General features: G+C 34.1%; 2 protein-coding genes across 2 annotated transcripts in view; one reads left to right on the plus strand and one right to left on the minus strand.

Annotated features, from left to right (window-relative positions):
* The window catches only part of MGST1 (microsomal glutathione S-transferase 1), a 718,478-nt gene that overhangs the window by 221,519 nt on the left and 479,411 nt on the right, over nucleotides 1–17,548 (minus strand). The gene's annotated exons all lie outside the window — the stretch shown is intronic.
* Nucleotides 1–17,548, plus strand: part of SLC15A5 (solute carrier family 15 member 5) — a 157,045-nt gene that overhangs the window by 75,614 nt on the left and 63,883 nt on the right. The window contains exon 5 of the mRNA XM_072650557.1: nucleotides 14,209–14,395. Within this exon, the coding sequence (XP_072506658.1) occupies nucleotides 14,209–14,395 (187 nt within the window). The remainder of the gene's footprint in view (nucleotides 1–14,208; nucleotides 14,396–17,548) is intronic.

A 17,548-nucleotide genomic window follows, 5' to 3' on the forward strand; every position in this document is an offset into this window, starting at 1 on the left:
AGATAATATCCATTCCCAAAGAATTTCTATGAGGTTTTGATTTGTTTCTCATGTACTTTAAAAATGTCTCTCACTCCTTTTCTTTTTTTAGTCAAGAAAATTTTAATCTTCCTATGGCTGAGTGTGATGGGCACTATGTTTCATTAATATTATACTTGTTTTTGTAAGGATGCTTTCTGAATGTGTTATGGTCCATTTTACAATTCCAGAAGAACTCAGTAAGACTGATATTGTGTGTAGGTGCTAATTGCTTTAAACTTGTCTTTCTCATTAAGCTTTGATTTCAGAGCTCCAGTAAGTCTCTGACTGCATTGAGCCACAGTTTTCTCCTTGATAGCTTTAATCTCTATGTATATTGCCTGGAGGAGGCCAATGTATTTTTAAGAAACACCTTCTTTCCTGGTTTCAATTTGTCCTCCGTATTCAAGCTTAAATCTTCACTTTCTATCTTAGAATACATGAAGAATCTAAAATTATTGAGTCTAAATAATGCTTTTATATTATCAGAGAGAGATGAAAAATATCTAATGTGTTTTAGGTGGAGCCAGATAGCTTGATGCAATCCATGTATATCAAGAAATTAATAAAAGTTGGTTTCAACTTCTTTAATTTGGAAGCCATATTTAGTTCTATCTAGGAGGGACAGTAACAGATTTGAGGCTAATCAGAACCATAATTAGCTTAAATCATCTCCTTGGAAAATACTAAACTTGCATCATTTGTTCTTGACATTATTTTTAAATAGAGGAGAATTTCCTATGTGGATATGTTAATGCTGTCAGTAGACTTTTATTTTGCTTATTCATTGTACATGGACAAGCCATGAGTACAAGACTAAGTGAAAGACTTCTTGATTACCAGTAGAAGCATTATAAATGTTATAGTGCATTTCAGTGAGTTATTAAATAATTAGTTAATTGCTCATAAGTTTTTCTTATGTATCCCTGGGACTTTTGAACACATACATTTTGGGCATAATTTTTCTTGTGCTTTTAAATGTCTAATGATACAATTTATTAATGGTTTATATGAAATATGCACATCAGTCTTCTATTTTTGATACAGTCACAATTGATCCTACCTCTTGGTAGGAGATGTATAAGGCCTTCTATTAAGAAAAATGATATCAGGCTTGTATCTTAGAAGAACTTGGTAAAATGCCATGTTAGTAATTCATGCACCACTGTGAAGCATTTTAACAAATTTTTGTGTCTTCTCTAACACCGTGGCTTTCCTGGTTTTTCAGAGAATCTAGCATTTTAGTCACTTTCTTTCACAGGAATGTTGTGCAATTCATCATATTGATGCAAGAATTTCCTATTTTGCATTTGATCTAACTTGCACTTTCCTTGTGCTGGACTTCTTGCAATCATATAGGTGACCAGAAATTTTCCACATTTTCCTTCAACATAAATTACCTTTTTCCCTTCCTTCATTCCTTTGCTCATCAAGTTTCTATAGTAACGTTTTTGATTGCTACTCATTTTTTGTGCTACTTTGACTCTCCATGTCACCTTTAAACGTTTTACATTTGTTTATAGTTGCTTATTAAGGGAATCTAAAATCTCTGGCATGAAGCCAAGTCTTGTCATTCATGGTAGTTATGTTCTGGAAAGTCACCATAAACACTGAGTGAGCCAACACTGAACCATTGCTCCTGGAAGAATATGATGTTATGTTCTTGTGAACCTCTGGTCACATTTTCACCAACTGTTCAACATATAACCTTACGAAACAGAGACAGAAACAGAAACAGAGAGGCAAAGAGAAACAGAGAGATGGAGAGAGGTATATAGTTCTTAGAATAATCTTTTACATGCAAATTTCTTCTTCCTTTTTCCATGTGTACCATATTGTGAATTCATTAACATTGAACTCATGGCCAATAACACTATAACTCATGCATGAATGAAGCTTATTTAACATAGGTATTTTCTTAGTAAGGCACACCATGGCCTTCTTGAGCTTAGGAACACTAGACAGCACTTTAGTACCACACTTGGGGACCATTTTAAATAGTGAAATCAACCACAAAATTGTAAAAAATGTGATACTCAGTAGATGTCAAAAAAGATACTTATTTTCTTTATGAAAGTTGAAATAAAAAGCCAGATCATCTTCTTTGATCTCAGCTGGGAACGTATGTTGGGTGTCTAAATTGTTTTTGCCCCTTTGTGCATTTCCATGGATGGCTGATAAAACACTACTAGTGTTGCTTTGGGGATTACAAATGAATTTTTTTGAGTTGGTGAATTTACCAACATAGAATTTGCACATAATGAGGATCAGCTCTATTTCTGTTTTACAGATTGCATTGAGCGTGTTTCTTTTATGTTGTCTTTAATTGGTCAATATGGCTTTCAGATTTTCTGCTATGCATACAAGCTAATGACACTTTTCCACACTCCTTCCAAAACTTTCTAAATTCATTCCTAGATTGCCTATGTTTGATGCTTGTCTTTAGGTATATTGATAACTCCTTTTCACAGACCTTCCACAATTTTCTGAAGCCACTTCCATGATATTTTTTGATACTTTTTCTTTAGATACATTTCCTTTCCTCCTGAAGGTCTGTGGCAATGACTGCTGCATATACTGTTATTTGTAAGTCCTGAACTGTTTTTATTACCTTCTATCAAATATTTTGGGAGAATGTGTTTCTTTGATGATTTTAATGAATATATGATTTTAATGAATATTATCTTTCTTGAATTACTCAGTTTTGGTATCATTGATCTGCTACTTAGATTCATGATATCAAAGATATACAAGAATTTTTTTTTAATTCCAGATTATGTTCATCTCCTTTTAGAGATCATTTTTAAAAGTATTAACAATAATAACATTTTTATTGTGCTCTAAAGTTTACAAAGGACTTTTAAAATATTATCTCATTTTATCTTCATGATAACCCTGGGCAGTAGGTGCTATTATTTTCCCCATTTTGTAGATGAGAAAAATCAGACTTGCCTTGGGCCATTCATCTAGTGTCTGATGCTAGATTTGAACTTCTTCCTCACCCCAGGTCCCACACTCTATGCAATCTACTACCTAGCTGTCTCCATCTACTATCCATAAACACTGGTATTGTTTCTGACATACATTTCTTTTTTGTAAAAAATTTGGTTGATTTTAAGTAGAAACTTTTTCAGTGTTCTCAGATTATATGATTTTTCCCTCTTTAAATTTGGTAACGCTTTAATTTCACCTCCTATTTCACCAAATCTACACTTAAGTATGAAGTTTTTTCTTATGATTTCCCCATATTTGTTGGCAGTATATTGCTGCATGAGTTGGAGCTGTGTATATATACCTATAACTGGAAATATTACTTTCTTATGTTGTTTATAGCAGAGGATCATAGTGATAATATTCATGTACTTAGTCCATTTCTTGCATATCTGTAGTTTATCCACTTTAATATGCAGCCCTATCTATACTAAAGCACTTTTGGCAAGTGAGTTACCAGTGTATTTTGGACTTATTCTAATGTAACTTGCCTTCTTATGGTACTAAAAAGTCTTTACTGTCCTCTGTGTTGAGCTGATCATCATGATGGTTTTGAGTAGGGCCAATTCACAAGCTTTTGCTATCCCATCAATTTCATTGACTTTTAGGACCATGGATTGGACTACTTACCCAATCAGTAGTATTACTAAAGCCCAAATCACCAGAGTTCTGGTGCTTCTGACAGAACTTCACATCTTCCATAGCAGACTAATGGCCACTAGAGTCACCAGTGCTGGCATGATCTTAGTTTGACATTGTACTTTCCTTTGCCCAACCTCCCCACCTTGCAAGACATGGATGATAAATTAAACTTTGATGTTTCTTCATCATTATCACTACTAATTTTATTCTCATCTTTTTAGATTGAACTCAAATAGAAAATGTCCTTGGACCTCTTACTATCCTACCATTTTATAGATAATATTCTAAAGATTATTTCAGAGGTGCTTTCTGTAACCTAATAAAAGAAATGGCATGTAAGTTCATCTTCTGCTTACTAAAAATATCTTTAGGATAACCCCAGTGGCAGAGAGGATAAAAAGGGTGATGTGCATTTCATCAGTCCCCATATGGTTTTTATTTCTTCTGCTAGACCTCTATATTTGGAAAACTTATTCATTCTACATGTCTTTGAGATTATGAGGGATTTTTTTTGTTATGTCAATATCTGTTGTAAGTATCATTATTAAAACTTTATGTTCACAAATTTTTATTTTCTGGGTAATTGAGGTCAACAGTTATATCTGAGATTTTTCCACTGTAGTTTGTATCTTGAATTCAAAAAGATATTTTGAAGTCTATATTTGTAGCCTATAGATTTATCTGTTAATATATGAAAGACAGTGAGTTTCTGATGTATAATTGCTAACATTTATATAATACTTGCTATGTGCTAGGAGCTTTATAATTATTATTTCATTTGATTCTTGCAACAATCCTGGGAAATAGGTGCTATTATTATCATCCTTATTTTGCAAATGAGGAAATGGAGGCAAACAGAAGTGACTTTCCCAAGGTCACACAACTGGTAAGTATCTGAAGCTTGATTTAAACTTATCTTCCTGACTCCAGATCCAGCATTCTGTCCACTAAGATACCTAGCTACCACCTGGTTGTGCTAGCTACCAAGTCATGCCTTTCTCAATAGCTGATAGTTAGGAGTTAAAGCCTACAGTGGTATGTTGCACAATTTCTATTGTTTCCTTGTGTAATTTAGAATTCATTATCAATATTTTTCATTCATCAATAATGTTCAGTTAGCTAATAATTATCTTATTTACCTAGTGTTATATAACTTGTATAGTGTTTTGTTCACAACTACATCGTAAGGTAATTAAGAAGATATATTTATTCCTGTTTTACAAATGAGGAAACTAAGTCTCACAGGCATGAAATTATCTGTGTAATAAACATCAGAATTCGGTCTGGAACCTTTGGATTCTAAACTCCTTCCACAATAATCCTTTTAAATATTTTTTAATATTAGGGAATGTACAGAAGCAAGTTATTTAGAATGATGCTAATTTAGGAATTCAAAATGATCAGTGGGAATTTCCACATCTTAAGGGAAATAGAGACACTGTTCAATGGGAATGGTTGGGTGTCTGGCTTTTATTAAGAGACAGAAAAAATACCAACCACTCAGAGGTAACTAAAGTACTGAATTTTGTATTTTAATTTTAGTAGTCATTAGTGGCCTTCATTTCAGAGACATATTTTTAAAATACTTTGATCTTAGGGCTGATAATGTTAACACTTGACATTACTGGACACTTAAAGGTGATAGTGCAGCTCTATTGACAGGAATTATATTGGAATACTCACAGGCTTATAAAAAATAAAAGTATTTAAAGTTTTAAGAGGGCATGATTTCAGTACTTGAGGCAGAAGCAAAAATGATTTCAAGCTTTCAAGACATTGGAGCCTTTTCTTAGATTAGGCAATATATTAATATTGCTTCACTAAAGATTAATAGTACTTTTGCCACATTATTAAGTTAACAGGCTTCTGTGCCTGTGATTCATGCTGATAATAACTTTATTCCTTTTAACGATAATTCTCATTTGAAATCAGTTAACAGACACTTGAAAGTTGTCTAGGAGCCCTTCCTACTTGCAATAGCTCATTTGCTAGCTCTTTTTTTTGCATACTATTCATTTTCTCTTTTGATTAGGGAATATGTTCTTAATAAATCTTTTGAACTGATAATGGTAATAGCTGATATTTAGATCATACTTCCTCTTGGTACCCAAATGAATTGATTCTTACTTATTGCCCAATGAGCCATAGCATTTGCAGTGAGACCCAATATCAGGACAAATTTCCTAAGATAGAGTTTGAAGAGACTTGTAGACAGATATGACATTATTGCATTCAGGTAATGAAGGATGCATTTTTTAAACATACATTTGAAGGAGACAACTTTCTGGGAAATAAAATGAAAGCAATAATCTTTCTTTCTTAGAAGTTATAATACAGTATAATCCAAAACCTCCATGAAGGTCCTATTCTCAAAACTTCTTGTGGCATAGAGGATACTCTAATTTCTAGGTGGGCATACCAATGGATCACAATCTCTGGCAAGTTACATGATTAAGCTGGAATTGTGTCAAGTGTTGTAGCACCAAGGCAATACCCACAGCAGCCTCTATGGATATGGGTGTGTATTTCCAGGATAAATTCACAAAATATAAACTCTCTTCCTCAAAGACTAAACCAAGACATTTATTCAGACCCCAGAAGATATGGTGGAGCTGATTTCATCATATGTTCAAAGTCAATAAAAAGTTATTATTTTATGATTAATCATTAGAGCTGACATTGATCACTATAGCTCTATCATTGTAACTTAGACCCTATAAGAAGCTGAAAGTCATAATTCAAATAGATTTCTACAGCTGAGAATCAGGTAACATAAAACAATATGAAATGTGGTTGTGATAAGCAAAAGCTCTTATACTTCTCCCCCTCCCCCTCCACCCTCTGAAACATCCCACTTCACAAATACAACATTAAAGAGGCAAACTTAGTAACTCAACTGAAAAATATGTAAGAGTTTTAATGAACTACAAGAAAGGTTAAGTGAATTTCCAATGGTCACATAGCTAGAAAATTTCAAGTCTGAGACTCAAACCCAATTTACTTGACTGTAAGGCTAAGACTTAGTTACCTTTCCTCTGAAGTCCTTTCTTGGCTCGATAATATTACAGGAGTGATTGCATATTAATTGTTGATGTGCTTTTTTTTTCCAAATTCAAAAGAAGTCAATATCACCAATATTATCAAAGAATAATATAATCTTAGCAATGAAAGGACATCAGACGTTATCTAGTTCAAACCACACTAAAGGAGTTTTCCTTACAGCATCCTCAACAATGTGTCTTCAAGGTAATAATACCTCCAGTGAATAGTAATTTGCTACCTGTTAATGAAATCCATTGTGATTTTTAGACAGTTCTATTAATAGTCTTGATATTTTCCTAATATCAAGTAGAAATCTAACTTTAAGTAACTTTCTTCAACTGTTTCTAACTCTTTCCTCTGGGTCCAATTAAACTAAATTCAGGTTTGTTTGCTTTTTCCAAAGTACTTAAATTCAAGCACTTGAAGTTAGTTTTAATACCCCCTAAGCATTTCCTTCTTCAGACTAGACATTCCTACGTCTTTCAAATAATAGCATGTGGCTTAGTTTTGAAAGCCACAATAATCCTGGTCACCATCCTCAACACAGAGTACATAGTTTGCTAACATCTTTCCTAAAACAGGATGCCAAGAGCTGAGCATCTTTCCAGATATCGCCCGACAAGATTTCAAGGCATAATCTTGTCCTTCAGCTTGTATATGATGATTCTGTTATGAATGTCCTCTACCAATACAGTTCAGGAATTTTTCTGCAACTTTTAGTCTTAAAGAGTTGCCTAGAGCTCTAAAAGATAACATAACTTGCCCAGTTTCATACAACCAACACATGTCAGAGGCAGACCTTGAAACCAGGTCTTCCTAACTCAAAAGCCAGTTTTCAGTCCCCATTATTGGATTTGACCCATTGTTCAGGTGAAATGAGCCAGGACAAATTTTTGTGTCTGTAAGTTTTTTCATCCAGTGTACTATATGTTCCTCCTCTTTCTTTCATTTCAAATTTGATGAAAAGTGTGTGTGATTATGTGTGTGTATGTGTGTATGTGTGTGTGTGTGTGTGTGTGTGTGTGTGTGATAACAATGTTGAACCAAACAGGGCTAAGACTAACTCCCTAAGACACTGCACTAGAGAACTCCCTCCATGGACCTTGATCCATTAATCATTGCTTTGGGGCTAGTCATTAAATCATCTCTATCAAGCTACATCATCATCCAACCTGTATCCATACATATCTTCTCTTAAGGATATTGTGAGAAATCTTGTCAAATGCCTTGCTGAAATTGAACTGTAATGTGACATTCTCCTGAAAGACCAATCTAGTAACACTGCTGGAAAGGGAAATGAATTTAGTTTCACATGACCTATTCTTTATGAACATTTGCTTGCCCTGTGCATTTACCACATTTTTTTTAAGTAATTACAACTTACACTTTTCATAATGCCTTCTAGAATCTTGCTAGCTAATTAAGACATAGCATTTCTTTCCCTCCTTCCTTTTTCATTTTATTTTCATTTTATTCTTTTCCTGCTCTCTAAGATCTTTCAAAGATACTGATAATGATAATTCAGCAAACTTGGCCTTAAGTTCTTTTATTACCCAGGTGTATAGTTTGTCTAAGATTGGTGATTTGAATACATTGAGAGCATCTAAATACTTTCTTAGTGGTTCTTACCTTACACTTCAATTCCCCATTAACAGTTTTTGTTGAATATTTCACTCTCTGAAGGTCATCCTCCCATTTAATGAAGATCAAATTTAGAGCTGAATAGTCTTCCCTTCTCTCTATCATCTTTTCATTGTTCTATTCACCCCACACCTTCTCTGATCTTTCTCTTCTCCCCAACACATCTTTTAAAAAATCACGTTGGGCAAACCTTTGTATTCTTTGCTAAACTTGGCCTCTTGATGACTTTATCTTTCTGGTCATTATTCCATTAAAACTTTTCCACCCTTGTATTTATTCTCAGTTGTACACCTTGACTTCTATCCTCTAGACACATCCTAAAAACTTATTCTGATCAATTCCTTTTGCATCTACATCAGTCTCTTCAAATAGTTTCCCTTTTTAGATTGTGTAACTATCTTTTCTCTCAATTGTTTTGAAATCTGCTCCTTTCAGACTTAATATGCACAACTCATACACTCAGCTTTCCCCTAGATCTTTATAACAAATTCCAAAGAGTAATCTCCTCCTCCTCGAGATTATTATTTCTACTTCGGCAACTCTTTCCTACTTATTGATCAAAATCATGTTTAAATAGTACTTCTCAATTTCTTCTATTATTTGAAAATGAAATTTTTACAGTAAACTCAGAATTCATTAGTTGTGATAGTTCTAGCAAGATGAAAGCTCAAAGTCATTTCTGGGTAATTGAAGTCTCCCACTCTTGTTATAATATCATATTTATATACCAAATTTGTGATTAATTTCTACAATTCATCATCCCTCTCCTTCCTTCCAGTCTACAGTATATTCCAACATAGGTGTTTGTGTATATCCTGCCCACTCACCTGCTGATACTCACCCAAATGCTTTCTGCCATATATATCCACTTTAGTCCATAGATTTTTCTCACAGAAGCAAGTTTTTATATACAATGCTACTCCACCCTACCTTTCATCTAACTGGTTCCTTTTGAATAAAGCTTATCCTTTCTTTGTCATGTACTATGTATGGGATATTAGGACAACAATTGAGTATCTCTGTAGCAAATTTCTCTAATCTTCAAAATAAGTCCCTGCCTACCCCACAGAGAATTATTCTAAGGATCTTCTATATTTTAATAATCCACAGTTCTAATAGTGTGGATGCTTCCACTGCAAGGCCTCTATGTCTTAGTAGATAAACTTCAGGAATTGCTATGGAAAAAGTAAATTCATCTCCTGATGGTCAATCTTCTGCTGTTTTCAAATTCAGACTCAAAGCTTCTAAGAACACTAGACTTGGAGTTAGATGATAGCTAGATTTGGAATTTGTCTTTGACACTCACCAGCCATACAACCATGAGAGATCTCTGAAGCTCCATTTCATCAGTTATGGGGAATATAACTCAATGTGCAAGTCTGGGTATTTTCATGATTTTTTTCATAGGTAGAGATAATGATAACATGATGTTCTGTCTCCCTGTGAGGTTGGGGGGGAGGAAGAATTGGAAAAATTGGCAAGAGCTTGGAAAAGGAGGCTTTGCTTCCTCTGGTTTCAAGTTTCAATGGAAGAGATATCTGGTTTCCAAGTTCTGAGAAAGAGAAAAACTATGGGAAGAGACCAACCAACAGTAGAGTCAGAACTTCAAAAATGTCATTTCTGGCTTGTTTTACTAATGACTTTAGGGAACTTCCCCTTGAGTGAAATTGAGTGCTCTCTCTCTCTCTCTCTCTCTCTCTTTCTCTTTCTCTTTCTTTCTCTCTCTTTCCCTGCCTTCTTCTGTTCCTCTCTCCCTCCTCGATGTCTGGTGTATTGTGATCTTCTCTTTGTTGTTGATATGAATAAATGGCCTTATTCACCAGTCGGTATTTGGGGTGGTCTTTGGGTTCCTGGTGTGTGGTTTGTAGGGAATCAAGCCTTTGGACGCTACTTGCCTATTAAGGGATAGCAGCCATAAAAAGTGGCTTTAACCTAAAACCAATTTACCCCTTGACTAGCAATACTTAGGGAAATTGATAGATATAATTGTAATATGTATACTCCCTCTGAGGAGAACAGAGCACAACAGACTCATAGCCCTAGTCTCATGCTCCTCTCCAGAAAGAATCAAAGTCTCCCTTGAAGTAGCACTCCAGAGACATCTATTCCTACTTCCCTGTAAGACAAACCTATGTGGACATACACAAGATGAGCAACACACGTGAGCAACTATACACACATATCCATATATCCTACACTAGTAATATCTATATTACTATACAACTATATATTGTATTATATATGTTGTATATACTATGTAACAACCTCAGTGTTGTGAGAATACAATGTATATACAATGCTTTTAAAACTTTAGCACTCTATGTGTGTGTGAGAGAGAAAGAGAGAGAGAGAGGGAGAAGCAGAGAGAGAGAGGGAGAAGCAGAGAGAGAGAGGGAGAAGCAGAGAGAGAGAGAGAGAGAGAGAGAGATTTTATTATTATAGTTTATTGCCAGCTATATTATAAAAAATATTTCTAGATTGGTAGAATCTGCTAAAGATTGTTGTCTATTAGAATAACCTTCAAGAACCCAGAGTCAAGTGCATACTACATTGAGACATCACGTTTCATAACATTTTACCTTAGTGGAGATTTTATATATATAAAGTGAAATAATAAATGCAAAGTCATTTTTTGAAAACATGAGAGTGCAGTAAAGTATATTTTAAATAAAAAATAGAATTTATATGGAATTTATTTTATGTATTCTGATAATAGGGACTAGGTGGGTATATATGCACAAACCCAGTTTCCCCTCAGTGCTTGGGGTAAAAAGTTTCTAGATCATTGAAGGAAATTGTCTTTGGACTACAATTCACAAAAACCTGTTCATGGACTCTACAATATGACCATGTCACCCAGCATGGACGCTTTTTGCGCAGGCAAACTCTCAGTGTAGTTTTTAAAAGCTGATGAGTTTCATCAGGGAGGCTAGAGACAATAGAGAAAAATTTGCAGCTTTATATAGACCAGACCACGGGAAGCATCACCAAGGGATCCACGAACCCTAGACTATAGCTGCTGTGCCCAGAGAAGTCAAAAGTTGTTGTTTTTTTTTTTTTAATTTCCATTGTAACAATTTTGCCTAATACCTTCCTGGGAGTGATCTGATATGTCCTTCTCCTGCTGTGTTGGGAACACAGAAGGGTTAACTGAGAATTGATTAGAACTATTGGGAGGCATGTTAGAATTAGTACTTACATGGGAATGGGTGCTGAGAGTGCTTCTTGCCCCCATTCAATTCCTTGTTATTGAATTGCCATTTAATTTTAATTAAATTTCTTCACATTAATTCATGTGTTATCAGGATTGCTCTGGTGTAAATAGAGCTGTGATTTTTTAAAATAGATGATTACTCCCCTAATAGTCCCATGAACTTGCATATAGGAGAAAGAAGACACATCAGAGTACCAAGCTAAATTAGCGCTTAACTTAGATCCTTTACTTATTCTCTCAAAATCTCTTTAACATGAGGAAATAGCTTGGTATGGAGGAGAAAACATATCTGGGATCAGATCTCAACTTTATTTCTATTTATGTCTCTGTGATTCTATGTAAAAAACATGCATGAAATGGAGAACAAGGAAATTGGATTTCTAAGGTACTTTCTGACTCTAAATTGTGATCCTATGAATCTTTATTTTCCTTTTGCAAATGGAGAAATTGAAGGCCAGAGAAAAGAAGTATCTAAATAAGCACTTTATAACTGCTTGTTGGGTTAAGGATAGTCCATGTAGACGTGAATTCCTTACTATTTTTACTCATTTCACACTGCTCCTCCTTTACATATACTCCATTCTAAATAACGCTCTTAGTATGTCTTCAAAGCTGCTTATCAAAATTTGTTTATATCATGACTCCATTTCTCTTTAAACTCTAAAGGTGGATGCGCTAATAAGGATTTCAAATATAAAGTCATTCATTCTATCCTTTATACTGTATAAAATATGCTAAATACTGTACAATTGTACCAGAAGTCTCTTTAGGAATGTTAGGCTGGGATGGCCTCTCAGTCTGCAAACATTGTTGCATCTACTAGGTATCAAGCAATCATTAAGTATTTGTTAAGTGCCTATAATGATGCAGGGACCTAGTATAGCCCAGGACAATGCTAAGTGCTAGGAATAGTTCAAATGGCATCTCGATCCTAAATTTCACCTCTTTGGGCCTCTCATGACTGGACTGAATGATGAAGGTTGAAATCCCTAAAACCTACCCTTCAGGTTAAAGATTACTTCATAACTGACTTCCTTACATGGCCATGTAACTGTGGACCCTCAATAAACGCTATTACAAAATGATGGTGATTGTTTACTTCAGATGTCCACCCTTTAACAAGATGATATGCCCAGTTCTGTGTTTCATAACCAAAGCATCTGCGGAGAGGCGGAGGGAGAACTTGATAGCACTCTGAGGGAAAAAAACCACTACTGTAGAAGTTGGTAAATAAGACATATGAGTAAGTTATGTAGATATAGACTTCCTTTCCTGGCTATAATAATATGCTCTCTCTCTCACTCTCTCTCTCTCTCTCCTTTCTCTCTTTCTCTCTCTCTCTTGTTCTCTCTGTCTTTCCATATATACACATACATATACATTTGTATATAAAATATGATGATTTTATGTAGTTAATCTATACTATGTATACATTATATTCATTTAGATATACATATCTAAATGAATACATTATAAAATTGCTACTTGACTTTCAGCAAACTCCATGTAGATAAATTTAAATCTTTAATATCTCTGTTTCCCAAAGCACTTATAAACACACTAGTTAATTGTATATATTAAAAAGAGAAAAAGAGAGAGGTACAGTTCTATATACACATATATGTATATATTTAAATAGACATATAAACATATATAATACCTTGGAAGGACATTTTTGTGTGTGTATTGGCCTACATATTAGTAGAGATAGACAATATATCTACTTAACTAAGGCACATACTTTGCTAAGTATGTGCATGTTAAATAAGGCACTTTATAAGTTCTTAAGGAGATACAAAGATATTAAAGGTTTAGACTTTCACAGAGTTTGCAGAAAATGAAATAGCAATTTAATACGTATTCATTTTTTTCCATTTAAGCTCTCCTAGTCTCCTAATAGCCTGATGGACTTGCATTTATTGATACATATCCTCTCACTTGATTTTCTTTGCAAATCAGAGATAGCAGCACACAAACACTTCAGCACAAATCATAAAGAAGATCGTGTTTGGTTGCTCTATATTTCTTTTCTTACTTCAATTAGCAAGTCCCAGCAGACTATTTTACCCCTTAGTGAATGGTTGAATGAATGAATCAATATCTAAAAATTTCAAAAATGTTTCCACCAATCCCTGTCTACCTTGGGAAAACAAAACAAAACAAAAAAACTCCCCCTTGGTGATTTTGCCAGTGATCATGATGCCACTATGGGATATCTTATGGAGATGAATTTAACTCAGTCATTTAGATAAAAGCAGCAATAACTCTTTTAAGTGATTCCTATTCATTGTTGATGGAAGAAAAGGTACTGACGATAATTCAAAACCTAGGGAATCTCATTTCTTATATATCAACCTAGGAAGGACACATTTTGCGTGGTATACATACTCAACAGAGAAAATTATGAAGATAGATGGGTTTTACAAATGATTTTTCCATGAACTGCATTACTATTGTGCATAGAGGGAACTTCTACCATCGGTTTAGTAAAGCTATATCAATTCGGAACTAAGACTATTAAAAAGGTGAGGATTCTTATACTGGTCTTTCACAGATGCCTACTCAATAGAATAATGTTCACTGGGAGGATATATAAAAGACTTTCTCTGAAGCTGTCGCTATTTTAATGAAGAGGCTTTTTTCCCCTTTTCCAAATACAGATTCCTTCAGGATATTATCTGCAGACTATGAATTCCAACTTGAATTTGAATGGGTTTCTTCTGCCAATTGCAGCAATGAATGTGATAAGCATCATACCTCTATTAATTCTTGCTCCTTTTCTTGAGTGTATCAGCACTTGCCTATTTCCTCTAAGGAGGGGAGGACCACCACTGTCAATATGCATTAGTAAGTATAACTCACTTCCAGAAATTTGTGTATGTACATATGTGTGCACATATATGTCTGTGTGTATATGTTTCTACTTTGAAATATTCTAAATGATAACAGTAGAAGAGCCAGCTAATGATCCTAAACACTTGAGGTCAATGCAAAGTTCTAGAATAGGACCAAAAATCATAATGTGGCATTATTAAAAACCCCAAGTTTAACTCACTCAAAAATTAGGGACAAGGTTCAAAAATAGAACATTAAATATGAAGTGTTGTAGGCAACCAATAAAAAGTTCTTCACTCAAAAAGGAAAAACAATCCAGGCTGCCTAAAATAATTCTTCAGTTACAAGAGAGCAAATAGAAAATTGAAACATGATCATCTAAAAAGCAAAGGATATTATTTTGTTCCACAAATATCAGAGTCAGAATCAGCCAAGAAACATTTAAGTGCCCAGTCTGTGCAAAGCACTGTGCTGTGAGCTCTGAGGACACAAAGCAAAGGCATAAGGCTGTCACTGCCCTCACAGATATCAGGGAGAAGACAATACATTAAAAGAAGCTGAAGGTAGAAGGGTTAGGTAACCAGTGTAGAGGCATGATGAAGTCATTCACTGCAGCAGGAAATAATGAAGTGAATCCCTGGATGGCTTCCTAAATGATGGAGGATCTGGGATGTGTTTTCAGTGTCTTCCCTCTAGCCTCTCCAATTAGAAGGAAGCTGGGGACAGGGGCTACGAAAGAGGTGTGAGTTTTTGAGTTGATGTCACTTTATTGGATAATGAGTTTTTGGAAATCATAAAGTCCAGAGCAACTAGGTGGGAAATAAGCATCTTCTGCTAAGTTGTTTAACTAATAGTAAAAAGGAGGATCTATAGGTGCTACTTTAAAAGAAATCAGAAGTAAACAGGGAATTTGACATGCAAACTCATGACATAAAAGCAATATAAGAGATAAACAATAACTTTTGAAAGAACATCTGCAATGAAGTTAATTTTCTTGCATTTAAGGCAAGGGAAGTTATATATAAATTTGTTTTTTGTGCGTGTGTACATACACACTGGATCAGAAAGTTTGACCTTTCACAGTATTTGAAGGCCACTGAGATAACAAACAGTTAACATCAGTGGTGAAATTTCAAAGACAAAACAGTTCAGAAAGGAAGGGGTAAGCTTGCTTGAGTTAATATTTTGCAGACATGAACCTATATTCCTTAATGATTTGAAAGAAAAGAAACAAAAATCATTTGAGTAAGGAAAAGGAATGGAAGGGATAGACAGTGGGGCAAATCTGAAGTTCAGTCCTTCTTATTGTTCACTGAAAAATAATAGGTCTCTCCTTTGGGCTGGGGTTTTGAGGAGACAAAGAAAGAGAGAGAGACAGAGAGAGAGACAGACAGACAGACAGAGAGACAGACAGACAGAGACAGAAACAGAGAGATAGACAGAAAGGGAGAATTTCTGTAGAAGGGAGACCAGGATGAAATGAGAATAAGATAAAAAAATGATAAGGACTAAGTCCTGACTTAAAATTGGAGAAAAAAATTTAAATAACAGAATTTACCTCTACATCTAGATGTATTTACAATATCATGCAATCAACGATGCACATCTTTCATGTGGATCTATGTATTTTTGTGAGTAATCATTTTCAGTCATTAAAACCTAGTATCCAAATAAACTAAACTTAGAACCAGACCTTTGAATCACTGTATCACCAAATGTTAAACTGAGATTTTAAAAGATAACAACACATTTAATCACATTGTTTTTTCTAAAAATATCAATGATAATTTTAGCGAATCAAAAGGGTTCAAATACCATTCATAAATAAAATAAACATTATTTAAAGATATTTCATATTTATTATATTATTCTAATTTGTATAAGTTTTATATTTGTAAAAATGTATAACACATATCTAAAATGTATATATAGACATGAATATGTAAGCCATCAAATGTCAAAAAAGAAATTAATACCTCAGCCCTCCATTAAATCTATGATTTCATCCATATGGATATACCCTCCAGAAATACAGATCACAGCCCATCATTCCTGCCTATCATACACTGTCGTTTCTATTTCCTTCCGTAAATTCACTATAAGGAGTTTTCCCAACATACTGGAGACTTCCTTTGAATTCTCTTAACATCAAGAGGTTACTAATGGAGCAAAACTTTGTCTTGCTGATATGACTTGCTCATCTTTTTCTTTGATATTATCTTAAATATTGCTTTTCCTTCATATATATAATGTATAGCAGCTTGCTCATGTCCACTTTGAGTCTTCCCATTTTCTTCTGAGTGATTAATTTCACTTATTCAAGAACTATAATGTTCCAAAACTCAACATTGTACCATATCAGCAGAAGAATATTAGGATTAAAAAAGTGAACCTTTATTTCTGGGAGAAACTTGAGGTGATTACAAAAATTTTGTAATTTTCTACAGGCATTTCAACAGATTCTCCTCTTCCTGTTAATTCTAGCCAAGAAATACACTCTAATAGATGAGAAGTACAGGGTATTATTTCAACTAATATCAGGTTCTACATCAGTGAACTCCAAAGTAGGTTATATGTAAGGTGATCCATCAGGGTAAAAGGGGAAAAAAAATAAGATGTATAGTTATATTTGCTGATTATCTAAGAACTAAATAATTAAGCTTTGCTAATGCCTCATATATAGATTGACACTGGCATCCTCACTCTAATGATCACTTGCCATCTAGAGTAAACGAGGAATAGTGTATTGAGTTACACAATGCAAAGCGGACATTGTAAGGTAAGAAACAATAATGATCTAATCATATCATACAAAAAGACAGCCAAAAAAAATCAGATATATATTTTTAAAATTTGAAACATGTATTTGCACCCTCTATATTAATAATGGATCTTGCTATGCATATATTAGCTAAAAATACCATGAAGCCATCACAGTTAGCAAGACATTTAAAAATTAAGCCTGTATTATCAAAAATTTATATGTGTCAACTTTTAAAAACTTGGGAACAGAAATATATAACATATTTAAATTAAAAATCTTCCAAATTAAGAGTTTCAGTAAATTTTGAACCTATTTGTTAAAAGTGTAAAACTACTAAAACTTTGGATTAGTTTGCAAGAACAACTAATTAACATCAAGGAAAATGGAAATTTCTAGTCAAA

This window comes from Notamacropus eugenii, chromosome 3 (genome assembly GCF_028372415.1).
Source record: "Notamacropus eugenii isolate mMacEug1 chromosome 3, mMacEug1.pri_v2, whole genome shotgun sequence".
Classification (NCBI taxonomy): domain Eukaryota; kingdom Metazoa; phylum Chordata; class Mammalia; order Diprotodontia; family Macropodidae; genus Notamacropus; species Notamacropus eugenii.